Source organism: Babylonia areolata, chromosome 26 (genome assembly GCF_041734735.1).
Source record: "Babylonia areolata isolate BAREFJ2019XMU chromosome 26, ASM4173473v1, whole genome shotgun sequence".
Taxonomy (NCBI): domain Eukaryota; kingdom Metazoa; phylum Mollusca; class Gastropoda; order Neogastropoda; family Buccinidae; genus Babylonia; species Babylonia areolata.
Window position 1 is genome coordinate 44,345,825 of NC_134901.1, and position 14,631 is coordinate 44,360,455.

General features: G+C 39.1%; 1 protein-coding gene across 1 annotated transcript; it reads left to right on the forward strand.

The window, feature by feature from the left end:
• Positions 1–3,298: 3,298 nt before the first annotated feature.
• LOC143300641 (cilia- and flagella-associated protein 90-like) lies at positions 3,299–9,199 on the forward strand. The gene is made up of 3 exons (XM_076614454.1): positions 3,299–3,462; positions 5,155–5,274; positions 8,566–9,199. The coding sequence occupies exons 1-3, from the start codon at positions 3,313–3,315 to the stop codon at positions 8,704–8,706; spliced, it is 411 nt and encodes a 136-aa protein (XP_076470569.1). The 5' UTR covers positions 3,299–3,312; the 3' UTR covers positions 8,707–9,199.
• The last annotated feature ends 5,432 nt before the right edge of the window (positions 9,200–14,631 follow it).

A 14,631-nucleotide genomic window follows, 5' to 3' on the forward strand; every position in this document is an offset into this window, starting at 1 on the left:
GTGTGTGTGTGTGTGTGTGTGTGTGTGTGTGTGTGTGTGTGTGTGTACATACAGATAGATAGATAGATAGATAGATAGATAGACAGATATAGAAATTCATTTATTTATTTATTTATAAACCAAGTCTTGAGCTGGATGAACAACAACAATTAAAGATTTACTGGTAATATATCGAAAAGAAAATAACGAGATAAGGGTAAGAGAGGGACTCCTATACAACAGAAGGAGAGACAGACGGAGACAGAGACTGATGATACAATTCCCGATGTCATAAACAGTAATGTATCATGTGGCCGGACTCACGACTGATACGGGAGTCCTTTCTGTCTCCTCCTTTCTCTGTACGCTCTGAAAAGGAACAACAATTATTTTCTCAGTAAATCATAATACGGATTTAAAACTGGGGATGAATTCGCTCTGCAGTAACTTAACCGGGAAAAATGAAAGAAACCCACATCTCAGTCTCACCATGCGGTCGCAAAAACGCACATTCGCTATATTTTCATTATTTCATATCCATATTCAGTCATGTTTACCTTCAGTTTAACAAGCCTGTGAAACCATAAACTTATTAAACACCTAATGCAAGGGATTACGTGTGCTTTTATGTACACGTATATATATATATACTCTGTGTGTGTGTGTGTGTGTGTGTGTGTGTGTGTGTGTGTGTGTGTGTGAGTGTGAGTGAGTGTGTGTGTGTGTGTGTGTGTGTCCGCATGACAGACAGCAGGATCCTGAAGATGTTCTTGTATGGCCAGCTGAAGGACTCAGGCCACCGCGAACGTGGAAGACCCTGCAAGCGCTTCAAGGACACCTTAAAGACAAACCTCAAAGCCTGTGACATAGATATCGCTTCCTGGCGGGAAACTGATGCCCTTGACCGCTCTCGCTGAAGGATGCTGTGTTCAGTCTTGTGGCATAAAGACGTTTGGAAACAAGAGAACGCTGGCCATTGTGGAGAAGCGTGAGCGAAGGAAGCAGGGCTCAACTTCTGGAGACGTTTCCCCTTGCAACACCTGTAGGGGAGGCCGGGGGACCGGGGGGTTGGCGCGGTGGGGGGGATTATATGTATGGGTATGCGAGTGAGTGTGTATTTGCAGGTCAGTGTGTGTGTGTGTGTGTGTGTGTGTGTTATTATTATATGCATATGTATGAGAGTGAGTGTACGTCAGTGTGTGTTTGTTTTATGGCAGATGTTAAGTAAAGGCAAAAATGTTTTTACACGACGATATTGAGGCTTCGAGAGAATCTGAATGGAAAGGGAAATAACATGATCAACTGGAAACGTAAAAATAGCTGACGATCGAAGGGAGACAACCACAGTGAGCGAGGCGGGTTCAACTCGGCCTGTCCTCTGATTCATAAAAATAGAGATATATATATATAAATGAAACGAAATAAGATAAAATAATGGTATAAAATACGCAGCTTTTTTTTCTTCTTCTTTTTTCCGGAGGCTTTCGTGACTTTGAAAAGAGATTTTTGTCTGTTCTTTTTATTTATTTATTTGTTTATCTTTTTAATAATTTTTCATTTAGCAAACGATTTTGGTGTATGAAGGCTTTCGTGAGTCAGTGTACGTTACCAGCGATACTTATTTTCCTGGATCAACAAACAGTTGTGTTTTATTATATCGTATCGTATTGTATTGTATTGCAAGATTTTTTTTTCATCGCGGCCTGGCGATCCGTAGACAAGTGTGACTTCATCATAAAAATTCTCACATCTCTCTCTTTCAATTCTTAATTCGCTCTATGTCTTTGCATTGATTCTGTGCGGGTATAGCATTCTGTTGCACTTTTGTCACTGACATCAACAGAGAATTTCTGAAATGGAAAACAGGCAGATGGAACAGCAGCACCTAAAATGGCTGGAGCACCGGGTGTGTAGCTGCCCCCATAGTTTGGGGGAAAACATGGAAAAGCATTTTGGTTGTCCTTGTTTCGGAGTTTGTTTCATTCGTATTGCAGTATTTCGTTCCACGTAAGGGTAATTTTGTGGTGACTGCAGTCATTTCACATGGAAATGTTTATCAGAGTTTATTCGTAGTTTTTTCACTTGTCGTAGGCCTATTGTTGCACACCATCTTTTAAAGGCTGGTTTTTATGAAATTAAAGGAACATTCTTGGACCGGTCGAAGGGAGACAAATAGGGCGTGAGTGAGAACGTGATTCAATCTCTGTGTGTGTGTGTGTGTGTGTGTGTGTGTGTGTGTGTGTGTGTGTGTGTGTGTTCACCAGTCTGTTTCTGCAAATTAAGTCTATATTCATTCTTGAATAATCGGATCTGTCACACACTGAACTCGAGGGCAGTGATAATACAGATTTATTTCCCCTATTAAAAAACAACAAAACAAACAAACAAAAAACAAAAACAAATAAAAACCACACACACATACAAACAAACAAACAATGTGCAGTAATCATACAACAACAGTTCATTTCACGAGCCGCTTCCTCACCCCTGCCCCCCTCCCCCTCACGTGTACGCACAAATGAAGTACAATGAAAATAATTTAGATATATTTCATTGAAGTCATCCGAGTCCGTATACATTGCTGGGGTGGGGCCGAGGTGACAACCTGTTGTCACACTTTTTCTGTTATTATCTTTATTTATTTATTTATCTTTTCATATTCAAAACAAAATATAATATGGTGAACTCAAGACACACACAAGCGACATGCACTGATAAAATGACATTTATTGTTCCACAAACGAGACAATTCACGGTTGAAGGGAGAAAACCAGCACACACACACACACACACACACACACACACAAACAAACAACCTGTACGTTTAAGGCATGAGTACTAACAGAACCTACCTAAGTATCAGGTGCAGGTGTACAGGTGTGTTTGTGGCTTTGTGAATGCATGCGCCGGTGTGAACATGCATGCTCATGTGAATTTCTCAGTATAATAGGGTACCTTTAATGTCAACTGAATTTGTGTAGATGTTTATGCATTAGTCGATTTTTGCAGTTTTTAAGTATATTTAAGAGAGAGAGAGAAGCACAAGGGAGGTAACTTCATACCGTTTGTACATCTTGCAGACGACCAACCATTGAAAAAAAAAAAAAAAACACGTTGAGCAGGAAGAGCATGCTGGGTAATAACTGACAAAACCAACTGTCTTTTAACATTTTTTTTAAAAAGAATCATTAAGTCAGAAGCTATTGCTGTATTTTTATTGCTATTGAATCGTAGGAAGTTCGCCGCATAGAAAATGAATAAACAAATACAAATTTTTACATGCTCGTAACATCTTTTCCTGGCAACCATTGCAGACGGCACATCACAACAAAGATGGCGGCCAAGGAGCACGTTCTGCAGGTGCAAACTGTTGCAGACAACTACACGCTGTATGGAAGACCCTGCGAGGTGTCCGCATTCTCCTTCATTCCCACGGAGAGGAACGAGCCAGCGGAACGAACAGTTTTCAATTCAACAAAAAAGGTGACGAGCTTGAGCGAGAGAAATAGTCTCGATACCAACTTAGTTGTCATTAGTAACAAACTTAAAGCTGTTGCGTGTCAAGAAGTATCGAAATGATAGACATTGTGCTTAAAAGAACAGGTACACCTCGTTTATGAAGTTTTTACATGTGAAGCTTTTTCAAACTTTCGAAATTAAGTGCGAGCGAGCGCGTGCGCTCTTGCTCTTTTTCTCTCTCTCTCACACACACATTTAAAAATATAACATCAGTTGTATCCCTGAACACATGTACTGGAGGAAAGCCTTTAACTTTCTGTAGGGGGACGAGGTGATGAAGAGGCTGTCGTGTCATGCACCCATGAAGACTCGTACCACACTCACGTCCAGTTCTGCATTCTTTTTTTTTCTTTTCTTTTTTTTTCTTTTTATTATTCAGCTTCATACCAAAATGTAGCAAAAGAAAACACACACACACACACACACACACACACACACACACACACACACACACACACACACACACACACACACACACACACACACACACACAAACTGAAAGAAAAGAAACAAAACAAGCAAAATTAATAGCAATGAAAAAAAAGGTATACCATGCCCACTTGATCATGGCAAGTTAATGGTGACTAAACAAAGGAAATTATTACCATGTCCACATGATCATGGCAACACATTATAAAACAAGAACAACATCAACCATGTCCACATGATCATGGCAAATTCATAGTGATTAAACAAATATTACCATGTCCGCATGATCATGGCAAATTAATGTTTCTTATTTTCAAGATGGTGGTGTTTTCATTTCTCTCTATGTATTTCCGAGTGGAACCGGTTTGGAATCACATAAATACAAATATGCTGTCTGTTTCCTCAACACACACTTTAATGCACTCTTTCATTTGCTGATGAAGACCTCACTTGTATGTTGTTTGCTTCCATTTTTAAGTACACAAGTTTCTTTTAACACTGCAATACCGCTAGTTTATGTGTGTGTTTGGTTTGGTTATGTGTGTGTGTGTTTGTTTTGGTTTGTGACCGCCTTCACCTCTACACTCCATCTCGCTCACTATGATCAGCTTCGGATTCACTCCACTTATGCATATCCAGATTCAAACTCTCGACTGTTGGCCGCCGTTCTTTCTCTGTGTCTGGACCTTGCAATTGGAATGAACTTCCTCTTTCGCTTCGTCAAGTCTCTACACTCAGCTGTTTCAAGTCTGGCCTTAAAACCCACCTCTTCCCAAAATAGCCTCCCTTGCCTGCCTCTTCCTTGTCTTTAGTTTCTCCAGTTTTAGAGTTATGCATGCGTGAGAATGACTGGTGCGAAAGCGCTTAGATTTGTCTATGCACAAGATTCAGCGCTATATAAGTACCATTATTATTATTAGTAGTAGTAGTAGTAGTGGTAGTATTGGTTTGTTGTTGTTTTTCTGACCACAGAGCCGGCATTGTTTTCTGAGATTTTTAGATGTGGAGTGGCTGATGGTTGATCATTATTTAACACCCCTTCCATTTACCAGTCTCTTCATTTTGAAACCAGTAGAGTTTTTTGTTTTTTTTAAAGTCTTGAGTGTTATTCACTGAAAGACTGAAATTTTCATCAGCGTTGAACTTCCTGTTTTTGGTTTTGTGAGATAAGTAACATAGCTTTTGTCCTTAACTAGAAATTGTGAAGTTTGACTTATATGTTTGCAGGAGAAGAATGCACATCACACCTACGACAGACTTTTCCGTAAGGTGGATGGATACAACAACAAACTTCACCGTGACGACAGGGAGCATGCCAAATCCCGAGGTCTTCAGGTCAACGATGAGGTGAGTCTATGTGTACCAGAACTGCATTTTATGAAAGTTTTTTTGCTTTGTAGTTTCATGCATGAATTCACATAATTATATGTATTGAGTTAAGGGTTGTTGTTTTTTTAACTGTATTTTACTTGATTATATATTTTATTCTTCTCGTTTGATTTGTGCCAGCAAATGTATCCATGTAGGAGATGTTTAGTTTTGTGTATTTCTTTTACTGTTAACAGTAATATTAAAAACGAAAAATTGCAGCATCTCCTGCATCAACTAGTTTCTGTGGCATCCAGGATTGTTGTAGCTGTGGGTGGTAGTGGGGACAAGCTCCCACTGCCCACAAAATGCATCCCTTTGATACACATCTTCAACAGCCTCTGACATCCAGTGTCCAGCTCCTGGCCTTCCCTTGTGGCTGAACTTTTAAACCCAGCGGAGTCGTTTGTACAGAGAGGAAAAAGGGTGATGGCAGCTCACTGATATCTTGATATCAGTTGTTTAATTCAGGTAGATGGGATGAGACTCGTTACCTTCAGAAAGGCACTCTTCTAGGGAAGGATAACCCTGATTTCAAACATCCTGCCAGGATAGGGGATGCTCTTCAGCCATGGGAGGCAAATCACCATTGAGAAGGTCACTGGGACAAGAAAAACAAGGCCTTCAAGACTCACTTGTGATGAATTAAGTCCCCTAGTATTAATTACAGAGTAATTTCCCTTCTTTACTATCTGCATCAGTTTCCGCCAACCCTCCATTCATCCACATCTCCCACCCCTTCTAACCAATAATACTCAGATGTATTCATAAATACTTTAGCAAAATGTCTTCAATCACCGATATGTGTGACGGGACATTAAACAAAAAATTCCAATACACAGATACACGGACACACACACACACACACACACACACACACACAGACAACCGAACACCGGGTTAAAACATACTCTCACTTTGTTTACACAAGTGAGTCAAAAACTAAAGTGAGAGGTGTCAGGCCAGAGTGTGTCTTTTAAAGGACCATGATGCCATGCAACTTGTCACAAATGGTCACTTGTTTCCACCAGTGTGCCAGTCCGGTTTTATGCAATTTGGCCACGTTCACCCAGCAATGTCAGCAGCAGTACTAATATCAAGGGCGGGTGTGTACTGATGTGTCCATTTGCATAACCCACTGAATGTTGACATGGATTTAATTTCATTTTTGATTGTATTAAAGGGAAGTAAGAATTCAGCAGGTTCCTATGTCTGTTGAAAGGAGGAGTTTGTATTATACTCCATGTTTGGTGTTACATGTACTTACCATGTCAAACTGATGCAAACTAGGCCTATCGGTTTGCTCTGCTTGGCCAAATTTCGCACGGCTAACAGTGAAAAGACGAGCAGTCTTGGCCCAGTCCGCTCTCAGCCAATCAAACGCCTCTAAAAGCTATAAGCGCTGAATCTGGGGGTTTGTTAAGTCTCTGTAATCCACAAAGCAAAAATTGGGCTTTAAACAGTGGGTCTCATGAATTCTTTAGATGGGAAAAAAAAAAGTGCAAAGAGACCACTTGACTAATGTACCTGTCCGAAACAAACGACCTGCGAATTATCAGTTTTTACTTTCAGATGTGTACAGTAATATGTGGTAGTACTCATCAGGGAGGAAGGTGGCAGAATGGTTCAGACACTTATTTTGTATATGTATTTGTATTTCTTTTTATCACAACAGATTTCTCTGTGTGAAATTCAGGCTGCTCTCCCCAAGGAGAACGCGTCGCTACACTACAGCGCCACCTTTTTTTTTTGTTTTTTTTTCCTGCGTGCAGTTTTATTTGTTTTCCTTATAGAAGTGGATTTTTCTACAGAATTTTGCCAGGAACAACCCTTTTGTTGCCATGGGTTCTTTTACGTGCGCTAAGTGCATGCTGCACACGGGACCTCGGTTTATTGTCTCATCCGAATGACTAGCGTCCAGACCACCACTCAAGGTCTAGTGGAGGGGGAGAAAATATCAGTGGCTGAGCCGTGATTCGAACCAGAGCGCTCAGATTCTCTCACTTCCTAGGCGGACGCGTTACCTCTAGGCCATCACTCCACAATGCCAGTACGGTGTCCATGAGGGCCAGAGTTCAAATCTTGGTCTTGCCCTCTCTCCCAGATCTGACTGGAAAATCAGCATCTAGTTGTTTTTGGATGAGAAAATAAACTGAGATCCTGTGTGCAGCACGCACGCGCTTCTTTTGAAAAAGAACCCAAGGCAACGTAAGTGTTGTCCTCTGGCGAAATTGTGTCAAAGAAATCCACTCTGGTTGGTTCACAAATATAATATATGCGTGCACTCGAGGTCCGAGTGCTTTCGGTCATGCTGCTGATCAGGCATATGAGAAACTGAAACTGACCAGATAAAATAAAGAGTGCATGATGCCAAAGTTCATCTTCGTGTTTAGTACAGTGTCTGTGCAAAGTAACATGGATACTGTGTAGTACAGTGTCTGTGCAAAGTAACATGGATACTGTGTAGTACAGTGTCTGTGCAAAGTAACATGGATACTGTGTAGTACAGTGTCTGTGCAAAGTAACATGGATACTGTGTAGTACAGCATCTGTGCAAAGTAACATGGATACTGTGTAGTACAGCATCTGTGCAAAGTAACATGGATACTGCAGGCTCACTTGGCTTCAGTATGTCGGCCTTTTCTATATTATATTCTTGATGCAGTTCACATGTTTTTTGTTGTTTGTGTGTTTTTTGGTGGGGGTTGAGAGGGGGGTCATTATAGGTAAATGATTTATACCTATGAGAGTAGTAGTGGGTTTGTGCTTAGGTCAGGCTCAAGCTCCTTTTTAGATTAAATAAACTACTTTTTTCTCCTGAACATGTGGTGAATTGTGTACAGAACAGAACAGTCTGCATGCTTCTATACCACCTTGAAAATGAGATTGTATGCCAAGATACGATTCCTGAATAATTAGGAAAATTGATAATGGATGCTGAGAAGGAAAAGCTGTCATGAATAATTTATTCTTCCTCCAGCGCACCAAAGTAGTTGATTAAATATATATTTTTAATAATTTACTTTTCTTTCTTTTAAAAAAAAATTCTATTGAACTTTGAGAAGACTTCAAAATTTGAAAAAATTCAATTCTGGATGGCGCATACCCTGTATTGGAAGTGCAGAAATTTTCACACTGCTGTTACCTTTTGTTTGCTAACATTGTTGTTGTTTTTTTAGTTGAGAGGAATGTCATCATCTTCATATAATCAGATCTTGTCATTCCATGTTAAAGACAATATATTAATTCCCCGATGTTCTTGCTGTACAGGAAAAACTGAAAGAAGTGCCCACTCTGGCTTCGTCTGAATACGGCCATCGGCTGGAAAACAACTTGGACCCGCCAGACCGTGAACATGTGCGCATTGGTTATGTGCAGTCAGAATTTTACAGGAGAAATAAAATTCAGTAGACACTGAACTGTGATCTGCATTTATTGCAATAGACAGCCGCAAACTCTTTGTGTATTCAGATCAGACAGTGTGAACACTCAGAGGTATTACCCTCGTTGGATTTTTTGTTGGTTTAAATAGGATATTTTTGTTGTTTGTTTTAAAGTTACCATACAGAGGTAGTGATCATGTATAACATAGCACTATACTGGATTTGAATTTTGTAACTATGTTCCCTCGCATTTCCAGACACAGAACACATTGTCAAATGCTATTTAGTCATGTTTGTTAGAGGGTTTGCATTTTGTGTAATGCAAATGTTACTGTGTTTTGAGTCTTTAATTATGTAACAGAATCTTCTTTCAGTAATTGTCAGTGAAAATAGTGAGGAGAGGGAGAAATCAACTTTACTTGAAGCATCAGGCTTCTTTGATTTTTTTTTTTTTTTCATGTGTGTGTGTGTATGCTTCTGACCATGCAAATCTGTGATTATTGAAGAATATTTTAAATGTATCATGTGTAACTGCATTTTTCTCGATTTGTTGGGAAGATAATGGGGAGAAAGAATTTCCTTTTCATACACTATCCACTTTTTTTTCTGATTTCCAAGATACTGCGTGACTCTTACATTTATGTGAGTGACTGCTAAATCGTGGTATTACCAAGACTCGATGGACCCTCAGAATTAAGTCCAAAGCTCTAACTGTTCCATTGACAAGCATCACAGGGAGTAGCAGCATTTACAAGTACACAATTTATTATGTACTTTGCAGCAAACACAGATAGTGTCATTAAATGCTCCCCTCGCCATCTCCCCCAATTCTTAAAGATTTCTGCAGGATTATGTTGTTTTTTTCTTTTGAAATGTCCAGTCCATTCACCCAACAGGATCATTAGTGCCAAAAGAACAAGGCAGAAGTTCCTTCCATTGAACAGGACATCTTTATTTCTGACTAGCCACATTTTCCAGCTCCTTCACTGAAATACATACAAAATGGTTCATACCACGAAGTCACAAAAACGAACCTCCAGGAAAGGAGTACTCAGTCACAAAACAGATCAATGAATGTGGCCATGTCAAATCAATGAAAGATATCAATCAGTAAGCAGAAGAAAGGAAATCATTACACATCTCTGCTTGAGAAACCAGACAGCAAGAGGAGAGAGAGAGAGAGGGAGGGGGGGAGGCCTTTTCCCATACCTCTTCCATATATACATGACAAAATATGCATAAATCCAGAAGTCAATTTATAAATGTACACTGGTCCAAGTCACTGATCCAAGTTTATCAAGACCGTGATTATGAACACCAAGACAAAACCGAAAAACTATTACTCTACTGTCACGCTTTACATCAGGTAGCAAACCATTCTATGTACACATCCATTCAGTATCTCCTTCAACAAACATGTGAACCATTGTATATTATTAGCTATGTTATGTGTTATGTACAGAAAGGGGACGAAGAACTGATCTGAAGAGAACAAGGACAACACAACGCTTCCAAACATGTGACGTATATCATGGCATGAGATCGTGTGCTTTGAAGGCCTGTGCTTTCACATTTAAAATAGTGTTCGCTTCAATGATCAAAGGCGATACACTCTACAAAACCACCTACCATCTCCATTACAATAATCTGATGATCTCCCAGAACGCAAATGTTACTGATTCTGTCATATTAAACCGTTTTTGTTTTTTTTAACACAGTCAAAATAATTAAATTCTCAATTGTTGCAACTTTGAAATTATTCACAACTAGCTCATCTGAGCCCCATATTCTGATTTTTAAAAGATTCAACAGCAGTCTACTTTCATGGGTTTTCCTCCCTGGCTTTTCCCTTATCCATTTATTTCCATTTTACCACCGGTTATCTTTTTCCTTTGCTATATTCTTTCAACAATCAGTACCAAGGAAACTACTACCGCCACAACCACCCTCGACTTGTGCTAATCTATGTATCTATACAACTGCTTGTTATTAATGTTCATCACACTGCAGATCATCATCTGAATGATAAATGAGCACAACACTACAATCCATGTTTTATTTGCTTTTAGAAGAGTTCATGAACAGTAACTGGATGATAAGATACAGATGGAAACAGCTGTCACAGAAGTTAGTTCAGACGAAAGAATCAACACCTGCCCACCCTTGTCAACAGATGCAAGTTCCTTGAGGAAAAGTACATTCTGCATCTGCTGGTTTTGGCAAGACAAGGGCTTACCGTGTCTCTGAGATGCGCCTTGAAGCTAAAGGATTAGCACAATACCCTCCCAACCATTAAAATACACCTGATCAACTGGAACAATGAACTAAAAGGATCACCTGTGTGCCACACCTGACCCATACCCACCACCTTCCCCCTTCCTGGCCACACACACAACTGGATGTAACCAACAAAAGGTAACAGGAAAGAAAACCCAATTCTCAACGTAACCACTTTTTAACTTATAACCAACACATCCGCTTCTCAAGCTATAACAGAACCACTTTTCAACTAACTGGTATAACCAATTATCAAATCTATCATCATCAAACTCTGGACAAAATATACACAACCTTATATCAAAACAACAACTAAAGTCCTTAATAAGAAGGTTTTCATATAATGTCTTCCCCCCTCAATATCTGCTTACTGAATACAGGTCTGACTCCCCCCAAAGTTCAAAGCTCAGTGGCCCGTCAAGAGTAATCAGATTGATTTATCACACAAAATAAGCCCAAGAGGAATGGGGCAGTTGGAAGTGATGCAAGAGGTGTGTGTTCTCAAAAACCAAGCCCACACTCAAACCCTGGGTATGATCTCTCTCTACGACCTGTGTAAAAGGAAATTTTCTATCTAAAATTACGTTTGAATAACATACTTACCGTGACCCAACTAGTGCAGACTCCGGCAGGGGTCTGACATTCCTGTCCTGTGCAAACTACTATCCGCCTATGCGGAGCAGACGAAACTACGGCCGATAACCTCCCGGAAGTAGGTAACCTCCCCTTTGTCCCGCTGGTTATCGCCCTCTTTTTCCGGCAGCCATCATGACTCCTGTACCTGTGCTCTTCATACGGCTAAGTTTTTTCGTATTTTCTGTCTGTCTGTCGATTCTCTGGCGTTCTTGTTTGTGGTCATTAGGGCATTAAACTTACTTTCTTTGCTGCTTAAAGCCCAACTGACCACCACACAGGGCTATAGGGACTCTTACCCTCATTACCAGTGAACACTGAATAAGAAGTCCAATGCTTAACCGATTCAACCTGAACCAAAATATCCTCTGGGTATTTAACATGAAAACAGCAACATGAACTACCTAAGCAGCATTGCTATGCAACAGCTCTCCTAAATATTTTGCTGAAAACAAGCATGCGTGTTCTGTATGTTCTCAAGACCCATCTGTTCAACCTACCTTTCCACAAACACACAACAAAATGTAAAAACAAAAGTGGCAGTGGACGTATTAAAAAAAATAAATATATAAAAAAAACAAAGAGAAAAAAGTGCGGAGCTGCCCACTGACATCAATACATGAAATAACTTACAAATAATCTATTTCAACAAGACCATAATCATATTTCAAGATACCATTTGTAAATTCAAACAACACCTCAGACAATCTCAACGGTTGTTCATAATAAAAAAAAATTATACATCATTCATGGAAAGCTGGGCAGCTTTCACAGATGTGACCTGTCACAATCAGCTTCATTCGTCTCCAACCCATGGAGCAAAACTTCCAAGTTGATTGATACCTTATTTCAAACAAACTGAACAAATAAGAGGCTACTGCTAAAATACAGAATTAATATGAATTACTTGGGCTTGGCCATAGTTTAGATGAAAATATATTCGGCTGAAATCTAGTTAGCATGTCAACAGTTGTCTTAAAACTGACATACATGTTTGTAAATCATGGAACATGTGTATTGTTGACTTCATTTCTCCATCATGATCCCATTGGGAGAAATGCTTCACAATATAAAACCACTTAAATCTGTTTAAAATGTAAGCTAAGCCTTATTTTTCTTGTTTTCCTATATATGTACATTAAAAGTCTGTAAATTAACATGTACAAGACATACAAATGGAGTAAGCAAATAATTCTATTACTGCGCCTATAAATAAATAAATAAATATAGAGGCCTTAAGTGTACACAAAGCTGTACAGCATAAAAAGATATACACCTCTCTCTGAGCAAATACCGTTCTCAAAACCAACATAATGCACTTTTCAACTCCTCCCAAATCCCAACCATTCTCTTTCCCTAGAGATCTCCTGTGTACCACAATTGTGACCTTTGAAACCAGCACAGAGGATTCCAGGAAGTTTGTTTCAAACTTATACTGAAATAACTGGTTTCACAGCAACCCAGCGAACAAATCTGTGTATATCAAAATCAATCAAAAACCAAACAAGAACTTGAACGTGCCACTCAAAAAAATATTGCCTCTGGCTTCACTCTTTTTCAAATATATGTGAACAGCCATCATGCTACTGAGGTCATGAAAGTAAAATGTATAACCAATTTTCTATTGCACAACAATTTTAGGAAAGCGTCTACTTAGTGTGTGTTACTTAGAGCGACTACAAGTGGAAGCTTGTGCACACTGTACTTTATGGCAACATGATAAATGAAAAGTACTCATTCAGGCTCATGCTGAGAGGATGTGGATTCCATAAACAACCTGATAGCGACCTTTCTCTGGGAGGAGCCAGATTATAAATATCATATACTGCCAAAATAAATTGGCGCAATCATTCTGAAGATATTCTGGAACAAATCAGTGACAACAGCAAACTTACAAATAACATGTTGCTAAATTACAATTATTTATCTGTTTGTACAAATCATCATCTAACAGCAGCCATGTCCGTTTTGTCAGAACCAGACTGCAAAATGGCTTATCACACAACAGATTTTTGATTTTAACTGACCCCCTACTCATTCCCCATTCTTTGCCAGTTGGTTTATGTGGCAACCTCAAGAAGAAAAAAGAAAAACAAAAAAATTGCTGGAGGATGTGCGTATCCTTCACAAACCTCAGATTCTAAACAAAACAATGAAATATGGAACAGCTCATACTCTTTTATTAACTAAACAGTTTAATAATGTGATATTCAAAATAGAAGATGTATATTACAACTTTTAACAGAACAATGAGAGAGAGAGAGAGAGAGAGAGAGAGAGAGAGAGAGAAGCACAATAAAAAGAAATATTCAAAAATAAATCAAGCATATGAAAAACGTTTGGTTCTTCCACAAAAACATGTGTAAACCAACACTAAGCAGAAGAATAAAGAACTCCAGTTACACACACTCACACACACAAAGCTACCTGCACAGCAATGGGAAATAAACTGCAACTGACATAAGTCTGAGTAGCGAAACAAAAAATTCTTGATTAAAAAAAAAAAAAAAAAAAAAAAAAATTTTTTTTAATAATAATAACGATTAGAGACTGTAGACGACTATGAAAGGGGATCGAAGGTCCTTAACATGGACAGGGTCCAAAACAGAGATTGGGTCCTTAACACTAATATTGTCAAAAATGAGACGTCAAGCTCAGAATGACAACAGTGCCACTCATTTCTCAAGCAATCCTCCCATTTCTACCCCACTACATTTGCAACTTGTACACGGTAATGATGATGGTAGGTTCCTTGGACCCAATGATCACTTGAGGTCCTTGGTGACAAAACTGTACATGCAAAACGAAACACTTTAAGTACTTTCTTTTGTAGAAAAAATTCCCTTTACTTTTTTTTCTGTTGGTCTGATTTATGTTCCACTTTGTCCCATTCCGTTACTTTTAAGCACAACGAGATTTCACACTGACATATTCTGAAGACGGTCCTTTTCCATCAACAGTAGGTACATGCACAGACACACATTACATGAAAAACAAAAACAAGCGATTAACTTTGAAAAAAAAAGAAAAAAAGAGAGGATAA